The 18,368-nt window shown below is 57.1% G+C and overlaps 2 protein-coding genes across 5 annotated transcripts; one reads left to right on the top strand and one right to left on the bottom strand.

Moving 5' to 3' along the window:
* Positions 1-318: 318 nt before the first annotated feature.
* Positions 319-8,941, bottom strand: TRIP10 (thyroid hormone receptor interactor 10). Of its 4 annotated transcripts, none has more exons than XM_033400917.2 (16): positions 8,807-8,893; positions 8,596-8,656; positions 7,518-7,633; positions 7,377-7,433; positions 6,364-6,511; positions 6,225-6,287; positions 5,917-6,021; positions 5,702-5,830; positions 4,943-5,089; positions 4,629-4,823; positions 3,414-3,581; positions 3,041-3,150; positions 1,401-1,533; positions 1,044-1,186; positions 843-964; positions 319-732 (listed from the first exon to the last, which is right to left on the bottom strand). In XM_033400917.2, the coding sequence occupies exons 4-16, from the start codon at positions 7,412-7,414 to the stop codon at positions 584-586; spliced, it is 1,650 nt and encodes a 549-aa protein (XP_033256808.1). In that variant the 5' UTR covers positions 7,415-7,433; positions 7,518-7,633; positions 8,596-8,656; positions 8,807-8,893; the 3' UTR covers positions 319-583. The 4 variants fall into 4 exon arrangements, with proteins under 4 accessions (XP_033256808.1, XP_033256809.1, XP_004277326.1 ...); XM_033400918.2 differs by lacking the exon at positions 8,807-8,893 and adding an exon at positions 7,088-7,260 and having other exon boundaries at positions 8,596-8,798; XM_004277278.4 differs by lacking the exon at positions 8,596-8,656 and having other exon boundaries at positions 8,807-8,941.
* Positions 8,942-10,994: 2,053 nt separating this feature from the next.
* On the top strand, positions 10,995-17,558 carry GPR108 (G protein-coupled receptor 108). Its single transcript, XM_004277277.3, has 18 exons — positions 10,995-11,154; positions 11,863-11,982; positions 12,782-12,832; positions 13,062-13,144; positions 13,967-14,091; positions 14,208-14,269; positions 14,356-14,424; positions 14,521-14,625; positions 14,836-14,969; positions 15,078-15,153; positions 15,622-15,695; positions 15,785-15,902; positions 15,989-16,119; positions 16,205-16,248; positions 16,500-16,549; positions 16,738-16,821; positions 16,924-17,057; positions 17,241-17,558. The coding sequence occupies exons 1-18, from the start codon at positions 11,035-11,037 to the stop codon at positions 17,311-17,313; spliced, it is 1,653 nt and encodes a 550-aa protein (XP_004277325.1). The 5' UTR covers positions 10,995-11,034; the 3' UTR covers positions 17,314-17,558.
* Positions 17,559-18,368: the final 810 nt, after the last annotated feature.

Genomic DNA, 18,368 nt, shown 5'->3' with positions numbered 1-18,368 from the left:
CTAAGGGTTATGGTGGGGATGAAAGCTCAACGTTTGAATGAGTTCATAGGTGAAGAATGCCTGGCACACAGTAGGTGCTCAACAGGTGCTACCTGTCCTTGGTGAGCTGCAGTGAACCCCAAAGGGGTGATGTCTGGCACCCTCCTCCCTACTAGAGTCAGAGACAAGCACCCAACTCCTAAGAAGGGGCGGGGTTTGTCTATGGTGTCCCCAAGTTCGCTTCCCCTTCCTCGTTCCCTGTGTGGCCCTTAAGGAGGGTGGTATTTGATATCCAACCCCGGTATCCAAGTCTCCTAATAAGGCACAGGCTACAGGAGCTTTCCATCATTTTTTTATATAAAACAAAACGGCCCCAGCCGAGCGGCAGGAAGAAAAGATTCGAAACATGAGTATGTACATCGATGGTAGAAGGCACAGCGGGTCCATGTGGAGTGAGGAGTGGGGGGGTGGGGCTGGGGGCAGCAGGTTACACAGGTCTCAGCTGAAGCCACGGGGGAAGAAATAAAGTGCGTAGGTCCTGGGGCACCCCCCGTGGCCCAGAAGCAGCAGCCAACAGCCCCCCTCTTCCCGCCTCTGGCAGGGTTCAGTTGAGTGTGACACGGAGGTAGGAGGTGGGCACGTAGCCCTCACCTCCCTGTTTCCGCCTGACCCGGGTCCAGCCGTCGCCTTTATCTTCTTCCATGAGACTGAGGTCCTCGCCCTCGGCCATGGAGATGGTGCCCTCGCTGGACCCTGTCACGGGGGCGGCAGTGGGCTCAGGTCTGCTGGAGGCTGATCTCAACAGAACCCAGCCCCAAACACCGCCCCCAAAGCCACCGATGCGCCACCCAGGCTGTCCTTACCTTCAAAATGGTAGATGGCCACACAGTGACCTATGGGGGATGCAGGCTCCTCCTCAAAATCCTCATCGAACTCCGTGTAGATGGGAGCATCCTGACCCTCCTCGGAGGGGGGCTCTTCAGAGCTGGTTGGAGAAGGCAAAGCAGGTGAAGACAGGTTCACCCGGGGTCCGGGGACAGACCCACACCGGCCTCCCTGCTCACCTCTCCTTATCCTGTGATCCGTTGTTGCTGTTGCTGCTGCTGTCTGGTGGGGCGCTGGCTGGGGGGTCTGGAGGCCGAGTGTGCCGGCCCAGGGTGTCCCCCCGGTTGCTTAGGACCCGGCTCTCGGCTTCTGCCAGCCAAGCCTGAGAGGAGGGGACCGCACAGTCAGCTCCAGGGCCAGGCTCTGGGGTCAGCCCACTCTGGCCTGGAGGTTTCCTGAGATCACCCATGCACACCCAAGGCAGTGATGAGAAACAGCTGAAGCAGCCCCCCCAATACCTCCCTGCCCCCTCCCTCCCCCAAGAAGTGACTCAGCCAGGCCTGCCGGCCCCGCCCCTCCCCAGGGTCTTCCCTGACCTCATACTTCTGTACTTCCAATTTCAGACGTTCGATGTTGTTCAGGGTTTCTGTGATCCGGGGTTCCAAGCTGGCCGGGTCCCCCATCTGGGGTGTCTTCTCATATACATCCTTCATTTTCTTCAAGGCCTCCCTAGGGTGAGACAGACGGAGGAGAAAGAATCCCATGTGATTTAACAAACAAAAAATGTGGGCTTTGCTTCAGGGAGCTCAGCCAGTGCTTCATAGCTTGGGTTCAAATCCCAGGGTGGGCATTTCTTAGTTATGTGAGTTTGGGTTAAGTTACTGAAACTGTGTCTCAGTATGCTTGTCTGAAAAAGAGAATAATGGGATCTATATAGCTATGTCTATATACCTCCTGGCAGTTGTTGTGAAGATGAGAACAGAGCCTGTATGTATTCAGATATCTATTGAGTGCATACTACATACCAGGAACCTGTCCTAGGCATTAGAAATATAGCACTAAACAGGACAGTCAGGGTCCCACCCCTACTCACAATCTCTCAGGAAAACGGGAATTCTAATGATGCACGTAAGGGGTTTAGAATGGTGCCTGGCATACAGTAACACTCTCTCAACGCTAAGTATTACTATCATTAGTCCCCTGTCCCTCCTTCCTCCATGTAATGGTTACAAGCATGGTCCTCTGGACTATGTCAAACCTGGGTTCAACTTCTTTCTAGTCCTAGTACCTGATGCACATGACAGATGAGGAAACTGGAAACAACTAGAATTCAAGGCCAGTCCGCCTGGACTCCAGAGCATGCACCCATAATCCCCCCATGATAAAAACTCAGGAATGATAGAGTTCTCGAATGGAACTTTACACCAATAAAAGCCGCTTTTTGTACAAGAAGTTCTGTGCAAACGGCAAAACATCATTTGGCTGTCTGTCCACAAGTGGCAAACGTCATTCTTATTATGTAAGAGGACTGGGAAGAGAATCTTGTTGCTTGGAAAGAGTGAGTAAAGATTTTCTTTTTTTAATCTGGCAGGTTTCTTTATCGTTAATACGTTAAGTGCTTTGAGCTATTAAATGAATAACCATATGCTTCTTTTTCTTTTAGCCAATTAATGAAGTAAGTGAGACTGATAGATGTTTTGATATTGAACCATCTTTGCATTACTGGGATAACACCCGAATGATCATGATTTTTTTGTGGTCTTTTTTTTTTTAACTGCAGTAAAATATACATAATATAAAATTTCCCATTTGAGATATTTTTAAGTGTATGGTTCAGTGGCATTAAATTCATTCATGTGGCTGAGCGATCACCACCACCGCGTGATTTTTTTTTTTTTAATACGCCATTGGACTTGCTTGGCGAGGATTTTGCAATCTAAGATCATAAGTTAATTAAATAAGTCCATAATTTTACCTTCTTGAATTCTTGCTAACCCAATTTTGGAACTGAGATTCCACCAGCCTCCTAAATGAGCTGGCAGCTTTCGCTCTTCTTCTGTTTGTTGGAATGACTTATGTAAGATGGGAAGTCACCATTTCTTTTAAGTGTGGTAGGAATCACCTAGAAACCCATCAGGGCCTGGAATTTGTCGGGGAGGAGATCTTCGAGTATCATTTCAATGTAATTCATGTATTATTTCACCTTGTTCCTTACCTGCCCACCCCCTCACCTTACCTCTGGTCGATCTCCTTCTGTAGTTCACGGTTCCGTTCTTCCAGCTGCTGCTGAAGCCGCTTTCTCTGCTGCTCTGGGGGCAAGTGGCTGAAATCCTCGGTCACCACTGTCTGCAAGGTGGAAGAAGGCTGAGCTTGGGAACACAGAGTCTGAGCTTCCAGGGTCTAAGACATGACTAAGACGCACCAAGTCCACCTTCCTCCCCACCCAAGGTTCTTGGGGGGCAAGGCCATGCACAGAGCAAAGCAGGTCCAGGTGGGGCCATGGAAGGAGGGGGCCCAGCCGGCGGCAGGAAGCGAGCCCAGGGTCCCGCCACCCGGCCGCTGGGCAGGCTGGGGCCGCCCACTCCTCCTCCCCCGGAGGCCTCACTTACCCCACGGCTGCCTCGAAGGCTGCGGAAGGATGCTAGCCGCGGTTTGACTGACTTACTGATCTCACTCAGTATGGCCAAGGGGTCGAGGCCGGAGCGGGGGGACGGGGGTCCGTTAGGTAATGCCGAGGGCAGGGGGCCCCCCAGGGGGGAGAGGGGTGGAGGGCGCGGCTACCAGCAGGGGCCAGGGAGGACATGGGTCAGGAGGGGCAGGAGGACGTAGAGAACAAGGACGGATGAACGGAAGGACAATGGATGCAATAAAGAAAAAGGGGAAAAAAACCAAATGGAGAAAAGAAAAGAAAAAAAAAAGTAAGAAAACCACAACTCAGGATGCACAATCACACACACAGAAAATGCATGCAGAGAGCAACACAAAAATCTGGGAGGTGGCAGGAGGGCATCAATTAGATTGTGAGCCAGAAGGCCAGACCCCTCCCCCACCCTCCACCTCCCTCGCATCCTATGTCCAGTTTCTAGAATGGAGACTGGGGGTACAGGGAAGCCCATGTTTCTTGTCCCCCTCCCCAGCTTTCTGGGCTCACAGTCTAGAAGGTGGAGGGAGAAGCATGCAGGAATCAAGGTCTCAGACAAATATGGGGCCATAGACATCAAGGGCAAACTGAGAGAAGGGTCAAAGGCATGAAATACCAAAAGGCTTACAGCTGGGGTTTAAGCTGGGGAACGGTACGTATAAACTGAAGAAGGGTATCAAAGTATACACCAAGAGGGATCCGAAGTATAAAACAGGAGTCAAAAGGTATAAACTAGGGACGAGGGGATTGTCAAAGGTGTAAGAAGCCAAGGGTGTCCAGGTATGTGCCTGACACTGAAAGCTAAAGATCCCGAGAAAAACCAGCCTGAGGGTGGGGCGCCCAGAGATGCACCGGAGGATTGGAGAGACCCAGGGGGGAGTCCCTAGAGCTGGTGTCCCAATCCCTCACCCAGCCCTGAATACCCAAAGCAGTTCTTCTCCCAGCATCCTGAGAAGCAGCAGACAGACGCCACAGGCCCCCCTCCTTGCCCCCCACTCCCCAGCCTCAGGGGACTCCCAGGCCAATTGCCCGGCCGCCTTCCTTCCCTCCAGCCCGGGCCAGCAGCCAAGAGAAAAATTCCTGCCCAGGACTCAGCGTTCCGGCGGCTGGGGCTGACTCAGTGGGGGCCCCTGCTGTCTCCACTCACACCCATCCCCTCCACCCCAAGGGCCCCGGCCCCCACCTTGTTCCTCTTGCTGAAGGGCCAGCGCTTAGCTCGGCTGCGGCCGGGGCCTCGGAGCTCAGGCCGTCCATCTGAGGGGGTGCCCAGGCTGCTGTCCGAGGGCACGCGGTTCATGGGCTGGCTGAAGTCTTCAAATTCCACGTCGCCCGGGCGGGCAAAGCCTGACTTGTGCAGCTCGATTAGGACCTGGGAGTCCTGGGGGAGGGGATGGTGAGGGGCAGTCAGGGGAAAGACTGGGTGCCTAGCCTTTGGGCTTCTCCTCCTGCCCTCTCCCACTCCCCCGACCCTGTGGTCCACTGGGACCAGGCACCCACGTTCTTGGCATCCACAGCATCCGCGGCCACCTTCATGCCCTCCAAACACTTGGCGATGATGGGTACCACCTGCAGCTCAGCCTCGGACAGGAGCCTGTACCCAGCCCCCAGGTGGGTGGCCCGCCGCTCGTCCATGTCCTGCAGCTTCTGCAGGGACAGGGGTGTGGGGTCTCAGGGGTGCTGATGGAAGGGCTGGTGGCAGAGTGATTCACTACACGAGCATGATGGAGACCCACACTGGCCCCAGCCCCAAGCCCAGTCTGGCAGGGAAACACAGAATCGAACACAGAGACTTCCAGCTCAGTGTGGTCAGGGAAGAAACAGGAGGCCAGGGAGATTTCAGAGGAGAATTTGAGGACCTCCCCTCCCCTTGCCTAGGGAGTCAGGAAAGGCTTCTCAAAGGAGGTGAAGCCAGGGATTTCAAGAAAAAGCAGACCCAGCACCAATACTGCCAGTCCCAGGGCTGGGACAGAGAGCAGAGTACAAGGCTGAAACAGAAGAGGGGAAATTCGAGATCTTTCAGAGGTGTTGTTAGAGTTGGGGCTTGGAAGAATAAGCAGGAGTTGCAAAAGGAAAGAAAGACAAATCTGGCAGAAAGAACAGCTTGAGTAAAAGCGGAGCACACTTTGACTATTTGTTTCTAATTCCTTCTCAATTTAGAGATTAGGGCGTTACAGCCAGGGTTTTGACAAATGTGTAGGAGTTGGTTAACTCTGGGGTTTCAGGGGCAAGGTGGGGCTGGGGGTGTGGAGCACTTACATTAAAGATCTGGGGCATCTGGGAAAAATAGAAGTGAGCCTGGTCTCGGTTGAAGCGCTGTAGTTGGGCTGCATATTCATTTTTGCTTTCTTCTGCCATGTGACTCCGAAGGTGGGCCTGTTGCTTGGCCTGAGGAATATCGAGGTGGGGGTCATGGCCCAGTTCCAGCCTTGCCCAACCCTGACCCCCAAGCGTGTCTCAGACCCCACAGGCACCTTCTCCACATCAGCCTTGGTGGCATTGATATCCTGGTCCAGCCGCTCGGCCGTCTGAGCTGCCTTCTCAGCCTCCCGGCAGTCCCGCTCAAACTTACGCTTACTCTGTGTTGGGGACAGAACCAGAATGAAGGAGCCACCAACCAAAGTTTCACGGACTGGTGGGAAGTCACCCAGCAAATGGGGGTCGGGGCTGGAAACCCACAGCAGAGGTGGCGTCCTGGCCAAACAGGATACCTCTGTGGATTGGCAACCCTCACCCAGCTGCTCGGGGCCAGAGCCACGCTTCTCCGCACCCACAAACTCACATTCTCTAGCTGCTTGAAGCCACTTTCCAGCTGCTGCTGGGCCCGACGGCCTTCTTGGAAGTGCTATGGAAAGAAGGGGTGATAAGGCTCACCCTGGTTTCAGGGGCCCTTGGGAAATCCCAGAGAGGGGATCACCCACCATCTTTCTCTCCTGTTTCATCTCCTGTGAGTACTTGGCCAGCTCGAGACACACGTGGACACTGAGGTTCTCGGCCACCAGCTCCCGCTGGCCCGCAAAATCATTCACCTCCTGGAGAATCTGCACAAATGACTGTTGCTGGCTGAACCTGGGATGCGGTGGAGGGGGACAGGGGCTGAGGGTCAGGGTCCCCAGGAGCCACGTGCCCCAGGACCCACCTCTGTATGAGAAAATGTGAGCCCCAAGACATTCACCCCAGAAGCAATGATATATGCTGGTCTGCATCCCCAACCCTTGGGGGGGACAAAGGACTCACAATTCTCAGAATTTGGGGGGTTTTAGAAAGGGGATATGATGCTTACACCACCTTTTTGCATCACCCTAGTGGTGTCAGTGGCAGCATCCTGTAACCAAATACTATAAATGTTTTTGCAAGGAGAAATATTAATGTCCACGCTAAGTGGGATAAAAACCAAGACCGCAATGAACGTAATAAACATCAAGTCAGTTCAGGTCGGAGGTTGCCTCCAAACAAGTGACCAAAAGAACTTTTGATTTCTAGAGCTTTTTGGATTCTGGACCTGGGGACCTGGAATAAAGTAAAATGGTCTGGGCATTGTTTAAACACGTTATCTTAATCTTCACATGAGCCCCTACAAGGACATCGTCATCATCCCCAATTCACAGGAGAGGAAAACAGAGGCATAAAACTTAAGTCACTTGCCCAGAGTCATTCATTTAGTAACTGTTGGAGCCTCTCCCATTTAACAGGCGAGGAAAATAGAGGCGGAGAACTTGAGTCAACTGGCGGAAGCAGTTTGGCTGGAAAGTAGTGGATTTAGAATTCCAACACAGGTAATATGGTTTCTGCATCCAAGCTCATACCTCTAGGTGGAACTGGGGTGAGAAGTGAGGGGTCTGCTTGGGTGGCCCAGCTTGAGGGAGAAGAAGTGGGTCCTATACCCCCTGCCCTCCCAAATCTAGCCCTGCATCAATCCCCTCTTCATTCTTACTTGGATTCTGGGTCATCTTTGCCAGGTCTTTTAGGCATATATTTTTTCACCAGGCTCCTACGGAGAGAGGCAGGAAGGCTGAGCCCCCAGCCCTCCAACCGCTCCCCCTAACCCCAGGGCGAGGCCACCCTAGGGTCTCACCGCAGCTGCTTTGCATAAGCCTGCTCCACCTCCGTCCTCTCTTTCACGAACTTCACGTATCTGTCCAACAGGTCCAGACCCCACTGCGTGTGCCGCTCGAGCACCTCAAACTGATCCTAGCGGGGGATTGGGAGGACTGGGGTCAAGACCTTGGGACCCCACAGCCTCCGACCAAGCGGCAGGGGAGCCTCCAGGCTCCAAGCTCCAAGAAGGCGTGGTTTCCCGGCCCCGCCCGGGAGCGGCGCGGGGGGAGGCAGGAAACCCGCGGGAACCCCCTCCCCTTCCCGGGAAGGGCCAGGGAACAGGGGCGGGGCCCCAGCTGGACTACAGGGTCCCCTCTCCCGACGTCCAAGAGAGGTGTGGAATGGGACAAGGCCACTCCCCCTGCCCCGGCTCCCCTAATCCCCCCCAGATTCCAGAAAATCCGGCCGGCCCGGCGTGAGTCAGGGCCAGAGGCGCAGGTTTCCCTGCAGCCTGGGGGGGCCTCTGAATGGCCAGAGGGTGGGCACCAGGTTCCCCCGGTTGCCATGCTTCCCCGGGTGCCCCGAAGGGTGACTCAGTTTCCCTCACTGATTCCACTGCGCCTCCAAAAGAAATCCCAGCATTGGTGTGGGGGGCGATCTAGTTACCCTGGGACACCCAGGAACCGAGGAGTGCCACCGTCCCCAGAAAGAGGAGGGGTCAGAGGTCCCGGCTAGGAAAGGGGAAAATTTCTGGGACTTCCAGGGCACAGGTTCGAGGCGGTCAGGTGGCGGCCCCTCCCAGTGCCTAGGGCGGGCTGGGGGAGGGGGCTGAGGCCGAACCTCGCAGCCCCCTTCCCCCTACAGGGTCCCAAGCCCCTGGTTGTTGATTATAGGCAACGTGAGGGCGGTCTGTACTTCCAGGTCCCACGTGGGGTTGATGGTGGCCAGAGGGTCCCCTCCCCCGCCCCAGTCGGACAGGCGGAGGGCGGGCAGGGGCCCAGGGGCCGTAAGATAAGCCGCCGGCCCAGTCAGGGCGCTCAAAATAGGTGACCTCTCCCGGCCGCTCCGGCCTGGTCCCAGGACTTCTTTTGCCCTCCTCACTATGAACGCCGTACCTCAGTTTCCCTACGCCGCTCCGGCAGGGTCGCCCTCCGCTCCCGGGCGTCCTGAAACGCCCTAGGAAACTCCGAATGAGGGCGGAAAGCGGGGATTCCAAGGGGTCGGTGGAAGGGAAAGCGCAGAGACCCCTCTAGGGTACTGCAGGGGCAAAGCGGGGGTCTGGACCCCAGGAAGGGAGGAACTTGGAGCCGGGCGGATCGGACTCACCCACAGTTCGGTGCCCCAATCCATGCTGCTCCCGCCGATGCCAACGCCGCCGCCGCCGCACCCGGTCCCCACCGCCAGCCGCCGGGAGACTCAGCCAGGGCGCTGAGCCCGGCCCCGCCCCGTTAATGCCCCGCCCACTCCAGGCTCTGCCACGCCCCATAGGCTCTGCCACGCCCCCGCCCGCGCGGAGCTCCGGCGCAGCCCCCTAAAGGTGAGGCACACCCCAGGAGGCGGGGCCCCGCAGACGCCCCGCCCCCTCTTAAAGGAACGTTGCCGCCCGAAGCCACTGGACAGACTCCTTAAAGGACCCCCACCCATTTTCCAAATCCCTTAGGACCCTCTTGTCCTCCCCACACCTAACCCGCCCTGGATTGTTTTTCCTTTCCTTTTTCCTTTCAACCATTCATTAAAGGGCCAAGACACTAAAACCCCAACCCAAGAGGTTCTTCCCCCACCCCATCGCAGGGAGAAGCTGAGGTCACCTCGCTCTTGCGGGCCGGCCCGGCTCCAGACGTCTACGTTCGTCCCACTAATAGTCTGGTCCCTCCGGCCACAGGGCGGATGGGAGGACTTCGATCCTGTCCAGGACGCGCCTCCACCAAGGCCTGGTCCATTAGCGCCCCCACCGCATCCTGCCTCCTTCCCCAAATCTGCGCCTGGAAACTAAGGACGAGCTGTCCTTGGGGCGCCGGGCCCAGGCCTTTCTCCCGTCCAGTTCGAGCCTGCACCTGCCCATTTTCCAGTTGCATCCATTAAGGCACAATCAGTTTTAATTGTCTGCACCGACCCTGGGATTCCGACTCCACCCCCGACGCCCCTAGAACCCTGGGGCTTGGAAGTCTGTCGTCCCTGTCATAAAAGTCTGTTCACACGTTGTTAATCCCTTTGAGGCACTGGGATGAAAGGGGAGAGATCCTAGCAGCAACCTGCTTCATCCTCTCCCTCTTCTGGTGCTTCCTCTTTGGCTACAGAGGTGACAGTCACCCTGCTGGGGCTGGGGGCTCCGGGCCACCAGGGACAAGTTAGGCTCTGAGCCCGCAGGCTCCCAGTACACAAAACCGAGGAGCCCAGGAGGATCGCTCCGGGAGCCCACACTGGGACAGATGGCTCTGCGAGGACCTGGCCCCACCTGCTGGTGGCTTCTGAGTTAGAAAACTTCAAATTACAAAGTAGACGTGCTCCGGAGGTTAGAGGATCAGATCGAATCAGGAATTCAGCCTGGGGTCTGGAAATCAGTGGCTCAGCCTGGGAGTAGGGTCTCAGCCTCTAAATGAAGTTGGGATTCATCCCAGGTTGGCACCACAGTTGGGATGGAGTCTGACTGGGATAGGAGGCTTAGCAGAGGGGTCAGCCACCCAGTCGAAGGCCTGGGACTCAAACTAAGGTCCACAGGTCAGTCCTAATCTGAGGTCAGTCCAGGTGGAAGCTCAGCCAGAGATTAAGGCTCAGTATAGGCTGAGGGTAGTAGGGGGTCGGGGAGTCTAAGTTTCGGCGGAGGTCAGGGCTCAGCTGCAGGTAGGGGGCTCAGGCTGGGGCCGGGATTCAGCCTGACTCAAGACCAGCCTGGGATCTGGGGATGGGCCTCCAGTTGCCTCACTCCAGGACAGAAGGGTCCACCTAAGGCTGGTGACTCAGCCTGGGATCGTGGGTCATCGTAGGGTCAAGATTTAGCTTGAGGCCAGGTTTTGGCCTCTCTGTGGATCAGGAAGATTAGGAGAACAGGACAGGCTTTAGCAAATGCATGTGTTTACCAAAAGCCTGAGCTTTGGCTGGGAGCCACATCCCCGGGGTAAGAAAGGGGACGTCCGTCCTTAGGGATACTGGGAAGTGTAGTTTATTGAACGTCCCCTTGAGCTGTTTGCTCCCCCTGCATTCTGGGTAATGTAGTTCTGAACGGGTCTGTCAGTTAAGAGTGGATGGAGGAATTCCCCTTTAGGGGCCGGATATCAGATCCATCACAATTGGTTGGATGGACTGTTTATCAGAGTACATCCGGAGACAATCTTTCTAGTGATTGGTGAGCGTGGAGGCGGGGTTAAGCGATATCAGCACTTCCATTCGGGGCTCGGGCTGTCCATTTGGTGTCGTACAGGGTGCGGGCTCGAGAGGAGACGATTACTGATTGGTTGAGTGGGATGAAAAAAGCTGAAGGGTCGGCCCCCACCGTGCGGCGATTGGCGGGCTTGAGGGCGTCAGAGGCGGTGTCGGGGGAGGCGTTGGCTTCAGAGATGGCCGTGAGCGAGAGGAGGGGGCTCGCCCGCGGGAGCCCCGCGGAGTGGGGGAAGCGGCTACTTCTGCTGCTGCTGTTAGGCGGTTGCTCTGGGCGCATCCACCGGCTGACGCTGACGGTGAGTCCCGCCGCGCGGCGGTCTGGGGTGTGGGTCGCAGCTTTGGCCCGGAAAAGCCCCTGGCTTGGAGTGGTTTCGTCCGGATGGAGCGGTCCGGCGCCCCCCGCTTCCAGGTCCGGAGTGGTCTCGTCCGAGGAGCCCCCTCGGTCCTCCTGTTGGAGTTGCCTGGCCCGCCGCGCTGTAGTCGTGCCCCGCCCACCGGGGGGGGGGGTTCATCTCCGGAGACGGCGGACTCTGAGTCCTCTAAATTCTTGGGATTGCTTTGGGGACGCTAGGGACCCTTGACGCCACCCAGGGAAGTCCCTGGGGGGTTCTAGAATAGGGTCCTCTGGGTACTCACTGGGATCTTGGGGGCTCAGTTGGAATCTAAACATTTTCCGGGAGGTGAGGGCCAGGCACCCCAAGATGCGTAACTCTGCTCTCCGGGTGATGCTTACCCAATAGGGAGACTTCCAGGTATCCCAGACTTTCGAATCCTGGGCTCTCCGAACAGTGGCCAGAGGATCCGGAGCCACCCTGTCCCTGCCTGGGATTAAGGTTATGGCCTCCGGAGCTGGCCCTCTCAACCTCTCCCGTCACCCTTTGGACCTGTCCTAAATATAGAGATACCCAGAGGGGCCCGAAGCCCTTGGGGGAACCTCATGCTAGAGCCCTGGGGCTGGGCTGGTGGGAAGTCTGAGCTGCCTCTGCCTTCTTGGTCTCTGGCAGGGGGAGAAGCGAGCAGACATCCAGCTGAACAGCTTTGGCTTCTACACCAACGGCTCTCTGGAGGTGGACCTGAGCCTCCTGCGGCTGGGCCTCCAGGAGACAGATGAGAAAGCCCCATTGGTGAGGGGCTTTGAGGAGTTTGCTGGAGGAGGGAGAGGTGCACAAGTTTCTGAGCTCCGCCCCCCTCCCCCCGCCCCAATTCTGGATTCACATCCTAGCTCTGCCTCTCACCCATGTGATCTTGGGCAAGTCCCTTGATCTCTCTGAGCCTGTTTCCTCATCTGTAATTTGGGAATAATAATTTCTCATGCAGTACGTGCCAGGCACTGAGCTGGGGGAGGGGAGCCTACCAGTGAACAAGACAGCCCCAGTTCCTGCAGTTGAAATGAGAAGTTAGTGTTTACTGAAGGCCCGCTGGGTACCAGGTACCATGCAAATCTATTTCCATGAGTCTGTTCTGTCATAGCCACCTCTCAGGGATGCTGTGAAAATATTACACCTGTAAAGCCAATTTTACAGGTGTTTACACAGACTCAGGGGCATGTGGCTTACTCAGAGTCCAAGAGCCTGGATGCGGATCCAAGTGTGTTGGCTTCCAGAGCCCAAGGCAGGGAGCCATGAACATTCTATTTAATTTATTTTTTACATCAACATTTTAAATGGGGGGAAACAGGGTGGATAGGTCGAGGACCAGCGAAGGTCTCCCTGAGGAAGTGACATCCCAGTCAAGGGGCAAGGATGGTTAGGAGTTAAAGGAAGAGGGTTGGGGGGCTGGGGAAAAGTCAGTGAAGTGAGTGAACACGGAATCTCACGCTTAGTAGGCTTTGAGGAAATTCGAGGTTACGTTACTATTGCCACTGATAGAGGTGGCTTGGAGGTCCCTGCTGGTGTCCCTCACATCATCTCTTTTTCTTGCCAGGTGGGGTTCAGTCTGACCCGTATTCGATCTGGCAGTGTTCCTTCCTATTCAGTGAGTGGAGGGGGCAGAGGTGGAGGTGGGGAGGGGGGGAGTGTGGAGGGGCAGGGGTGGTGGAAGGGGAGGATGGTCCGTCAGCATCTGGAACCCAAAGATCCCTGTCCTTTCCCAGAGGGGGGAGCAGGGAGAGACCCTCCCTTGCCCGGGGGGATGGGGAGGAAGGCAGAGTGAGGCTGGACCAGTGGGAGGGGGTGACGAAGGCTCCCTGCTGCCCACTCTCCAGAGCCGGGACCCTCACGACTGTCCTCTCCGGAAAAACAGTAGCAGCCTTCTGGCTGTCTTCCTCATCAACACCAAGGATCTGCAGTGAGTTGGAGGGCTGGCGGCTCCCCTAAAGATCCATCATTGGGGTTTCCCTGGTTGTGCTACCCATGTGAGCTGATCAGGTGGAATCAGAACCAGCCAGAAAGAACCTTGACTCCTTTGGAGAAAGCCACTCGCTTTTTTTTTTTTTGGCCGCACCACGTGGCTTGTGGGATCTTGGTTCCCAGACCAGGGATTGAACCCGGGCCCTCGGCAGTGAAAGCACCGAATCATAACCACTGGGCCACCAGGGAATTCCTGTCACTCGCTTTTTAATTTTGCCTTCAAGCCTTCTGATTATGGGAGGGAGAGAGGGGAGGAGTGCCCAGGCAGTATTCGGGTCTCAAGGCAGAAGACCCAACACAGAGGGGTGTTGTGAGAATTAATACAAGTCATTTGTGAGTGTAGGATGCACCCTGTGCGCCAGGCAGCATCCTGGGATCTTTACTGGTGTTAACTCATTGACTGCTTAGACTGTTATTATCCCCATTCTAAAGATGAAAACACTGAGGCTGAAAACTGGGATTTGAACCCATGGTCCAAAGATACTCTGTTGCCTCTCTGTATGTACAGCATTTTCTTTTTAAATAGTGTGTACTTCAGTAGAATGAGTGACTTAATGTCACAGGAAGTGACAACTAATCCTCGGTATAGGCAGCTCAGGGATGCAGCAGCCATCTTGATGGGTGGTGGCCAAATGCTGCAACTTGGGGACCACTGATGGAGCCCGACGCTGAGCCCCAGAGGGCCCAAGGGGCCACTGAGTCCCTCAGCAGAGCAGGTGTGCCTGACCCCAGCCTTCAGCCTCCCAGCCTCATCCCACAGGGTCCAGGTACGAAAGTATGGGGAACAGAAGAAGCTGTTCATCTCTGCCGGGCTCCTCCCCGAAGCGCCCTCCGAACCAGAGCTCCCGAAGTCAGAGCACAGGGTCAACCCCAAGGTGGATGGCGGTGAGTCAGGGTGGCCATGCGGGCATGGAGGGGCGGGTGGGCAGGGCCGCTCCACACGTCCCGCCCATCATTCTGCTGTCTGTCTATCTCTAAAGTCACCTGCTTGCCCCTGGCAGGGACCACTACTGCACCCGACAAGGCCAAGTTGAAACCCACAGGGTCACAAGCCGACCAGCAGGTATGGGGAAGCCAGGGCAGGAGGGAGGAAGCCCCGCCCCCAGGGGGGGCTGGCTGATGCTCCATGGAGGTCCTCTGTCCCCTCAGGGCATTGGTGGAAAGGACCAGGACCTGGTGTTGGGCCTGGGCCATCTCAACAACTCCTACAATTTCAGTGTGAGTGTCCGGGGGTGCCTGCAGCCCCTCCCCTCCACAGAGCGGGGACCACCCACGCTGAGGCCTCCTCTCCCCTCTGTCTGCCCTACCTCCCAGTTCCACGTGGTGATCGGCTCGAGGGCCGAGGAAGGCCAGTACAACCTCAACTTCCACAACTGCTACAACTCGGTGCCGGGCCGAGAGCAGCCGTTCGACATCACGGTGAGCAGGGGTGAGGAGGGTGGGCAGCAGGTTCGCGGAGCGCTCACGCCAGGCCAGGTACTCCGTGCCCATTTGGGAGACGGGAAGACTGAGGCTCAGAAACAGGGAGTCGGCCAGGGAGGGAGCGGGAGAGCCGCAGACTCACACTCAGGGCCCCGCAAGTCTGGAGCTAGCGCGCAATCCCCCTGCCCACCGCTGTCCCCTCCCCAGGTAATGATACGGGAGAAGAACCCCGAGGGCTTCCTGTCGGCGGCGGAAATCCCCCTCTTCAAGCTGTACATGGTCATGTCCGCCTGCTTCCTGGCCTCCGGCATCTTCTGGGTGTCCATCCTCTGCAAGAACACGTAATGCCTTTGCCCCTGGGGGTTCCCCACCTCCCCTCATCACACCTTCCCACTCCTACCCCTGACCGATGCCCTCCCACTCTCTTCTGTCCCCGACCCCGCTGCCAGGTACAACGTCTTCAAGATCCACTGGCTCATGGCAGCCCTGGCTTTCACCAAGAGCGTCTCTCTCCTCTTCCACAGTGTGAGAGCCTTGGGCCGGGAGCAGGATGGGGTGGGCTGGGGTGTCAGGGGCCAGGAAAAAGCCCCTACAAGCCACTCCTCAAATCTCTGCAGACCCTGGGCTTGGGAGTTCCATTTGTCCATACATTTGTCCATCCATTTTATCACCGTGGCCGGCTGTGCATCCAGTCCTGTCCAGCTGTCTGTGGGTCCAGCTATGAGTGTCCACCGGGCTGATTGTCTAACTGTCCATCCACCCGACTGTGACCTTCCCTCCATTGTCATGGCTGTGACTGTCCAGCCATCTGTCCGGCCGCCGTTCTGGCTGTGACTGTCCCTTTCTCAGTCCACTCACCATCCTGATCGTGACCTTCTGTTCGGTCCACTTCCTGGCCACCCATCCGACAGTGACTGTCGGTGTTCCCAAACCACCACCACCTCCATCCCCCCGTCCATCCGTCTGACTGTCCATCCGTCCATCCACCTCCAGATCAACTACTACTTCATCAACAGCCAGGGCCACCCCATCGAGGGCCTCGTTGTCATGCACTACATCACGCATCTGTGAGTGCCCTTCTCTGCCGGGGGCAGGCGGCGGGCAGGGGAGGGCCGGGCCCCCGAGTCTCAGCACAGCCCCTGCCCGCCTCCGCCAGGCTGAAGGGCGCCCTCCTCTTCATCACCATCGCCTTGATCGGCTCCGGCTGGGCCTTCATCAAGTACATCCTGTCCGACAAGGAGAAGAAGGTCTTCGGGATCGTGATCTCGCTGCAGGTGCACATGGAGGCCCCAGGGTGGGCAGGTGGACATGAGTGCAGGCTGGGCCCACCCACCCCACCCACCCCACCCCCGCCCCGCAGGTCCTGGCCAACGTGGCCTACATTGTCATCGAGTCCCGTGAGGAGGGCACCAGCGACTACGGCGTCTGGAAGGAGATCCTCTTTCTGGTGGACCTCATCTGCTGCGGCGCCATCCTCTTCCCCGTGGTCTGGTGAGGACCCCCACCCGACCCCCTCCCCTGCAGACACGGGTGGAGGCAGTGCTGACTGCCCCCCACGTCACCCACTCATTCCCAGGTCCATCCGGCATCTCCAGGACACGTCTGGCACTGATGGGAAGGGTGAGCTGTGCCCTCAGCCCTTGGCCCGCTCCTGGTCCCTCTTGCTGACCCCTGGATGCCCCTTCCATCCCCTCTGACTGCCTCTTCCTGCCTTTCCACCCCCTCACCATCCTGCGACATCCCCCTCCACGCTATGCCCCTGAGACACTCACCCAAATGTCCTCCTGTCCACAGCCCTTCTCCACCCTGTCCCCTTCGTCCTGCCCCCCGCCTCCTTCCCTTGACCCCCACTCTCTGTGCCTACCCCTCAGTGGCAGTGAACCTGGCCAAGCTGAAGCTTTTCCGGCATTACTACGTCATGGTAGGAGCCCTGTGCTCACTTGGGAAGTTTGGGAGGGGGAACAGCCAGCCCACTGGCACACCCACCCTAACCCCTCCATCTGCAGTCCCCCGGAGCCCCGCCCCCCGCCCTCTGCCCATAATCCCCGGCCCCCCTCCCCAGGCATCCCCAGTGGTCCCTCAGCCCTGTGCCCACCCGTGTCCCTGCAGGTCATCTGCTACATCTACTTCACACGGATCATCGCCATCCTGCTGCGGGTGGCCGTGCCTTTCCAGTGGCAGTGGCTGTACCAGGTGAGCACTGAGGCCCCAGGTAGGGCGGAGGGTGGCCCAGACAGTGGAGGTGGAGGTGGGGGCGTATGCCTGACACTCCCACTCTGCCCCCTTGGCCCCCAGCTCTTGGTGGAGGGCTCCACTCTCGCCTTCTTCGTGCTCACCGGCTACAAGTTCCAGCCCACAAGGGATAACCCGTACCTGCGGCTGCCCCAGGAGGACGAGGAGGACGAGGAGGTTGTGCAGATGAAGCAAGTGTGAGCCCTCGGGCTGGGGTGGGTGGGGCTTGGGCAGCAAGGGGCCTGGAGGGCGGGGCTGTGGGGCAGGTGGGTGGAGCCTGGGGCGGGGCCAAGAGGCTCTGGGGTAGGTGTGGTGGGCTGAATGGGCGGGGCCTGGCTCCCCTCAGCTCACGGATTATCTCCTTAACTGTCTGCCTGCAGAATGACCGATTCTGGGTTCCGGGAAGGCCTGTCCAAAGTCAACAAAACGACCAGCAGGCGAGAGCTGTTGTGATCATGTCCCTTCCTCGGACACTCCTTCATCCCCCTTCATCCCCCTCTCTTCACACATTCCCTGCTCCGGCTTCTCCCAAAGAGCGTGTGGGGAGGAAGGGGCCAGTGCTCACAAGGCATCCAGCTCCCTGGGACCTGAGTTCCTGGAGCTCATTCAGAAGAAGACAGACAGCCCCCCTCCCTCACAGATGTTGAGCACCCTGTTCCCACTTGCAACTGTACAATAATGACCGATCTGTTTTGCTACTCCAGTTTCTTGCCTTTCTGGGGGTTGAGAACTAATGCAGGGGTTTGAAATTGAGAGATCCGTTGGGGGCACGGGGCGGGGAGAGGTTGCAGTATCCATTGCTTTGCACATTCAATAAATGTTAATTGAGCGACCACTGCGTGCCAGGCCCTGTGCCGGGTCCTGAAGACAGAGCAGTGACCAGGACCCATCCGGTCCCAACACTCAAGGTGTCACCAGATGGTTCCATCACAGGGCCCTGACCCAGCCTGGGGAATCAGAGGTGAGCAGAGAAAGTGGGGAAAGACACAGGCCCAGATGAGGGGACAGCATGTGCAAAGACTGGAGGGGAGGAAAAAAATGGTGACTGGGTGACTCCTAAGTGGCTCAGGCTGAGTGCTGTATTCTAAGGCTTCTATTCTAAGGCTTCCAGGGTCTTTAACTCTTGAAAAGCTTATGAGGCACAGAAAGGCTATGTAACTTGCCCAAGGTAACACAGCAAACAAGTTGTTAGAAGGCTCAGGACTCAAAAACACCAGCAGTCTGGTTCCAGAGCTGCCCATTCCCACTGCGTGCACTGCCCCTCTGCACCTGGACTCCCTGCCACCAAGCCTCTTGACCTTGCCCCCATTTGCTGTGTGACTGTTAAGTGGTTTAACCTCTCTGTTTCCTTGCATGTAAAATGGAGACCCCATAGAGTTGAGCATCACACATGATAATGGGAGTCTGGCTCAGCACAGTGCCCTGCAACACAGCCTGACCTTTCATGGATTTCTCTGAACCTTGAGGAGTTCAGATGAGAGATGCACCTGGTCACACACCTGCACACA

This window comes from Orcinus orca, chromosome 3 (assembly GCF_937001465.1).
Source record: "Orcinus orca chromosome 3, mOrcOrc1.1, whole genome shotgun sequence".
Lineage (NCBI taxonomy): Eukaryota > Metazoa > Chordata > Mammalia > Artiodactyla > Delphinidae > Orcinus > Orcinus orca.
Note: the sequence above shows the minus strand (reverse complement) of the source record. Positions and strands in the feature narration are given on the sequence as shown.

Coding starts and splice junctions, on each gene's coding strand:
- TRIP10 (XM_004277278.4), bottom strand. CDS start 8,830: ATGGATTGGGGCACCGAACTGTGG. Junction 5,831..5,916: donor CCAAGGCTGATGTGGAGAAG/GTGCCTGTGGGG, acceptor GATATTCCTCAG/GCCAAGCAACAGGCCCACCT. Junction 965..1,043: donor GGATCACAGGATAAGGAGAG/GTGAGCAGGGAG, acceptor TTCTCCAACCAG/CTCTGAAGAGCCCCCCTCCG.
- GPR108 (XM_004277277.3), top strand. CDS start 11,035: ATGGCCGTGAGCGAGAGGAGGGGGCTCGCCCGCGGGAGCCCCGCGGAG. Junction 14,425..14,520: donor ACAACTCCTACAATTTCAGT/GTGAGTGTCCGG, acceptor CCTACCTCCCAG/TTCCACGTGGTGATCGGCTC. Junction 16,120..16,204: donor ATCCTCTTCCCCGTGGTCTG/GTGAGGACCCCC, acceptor ACTCATTCCCAG/GTCCATCCGGCATCTCCAGG.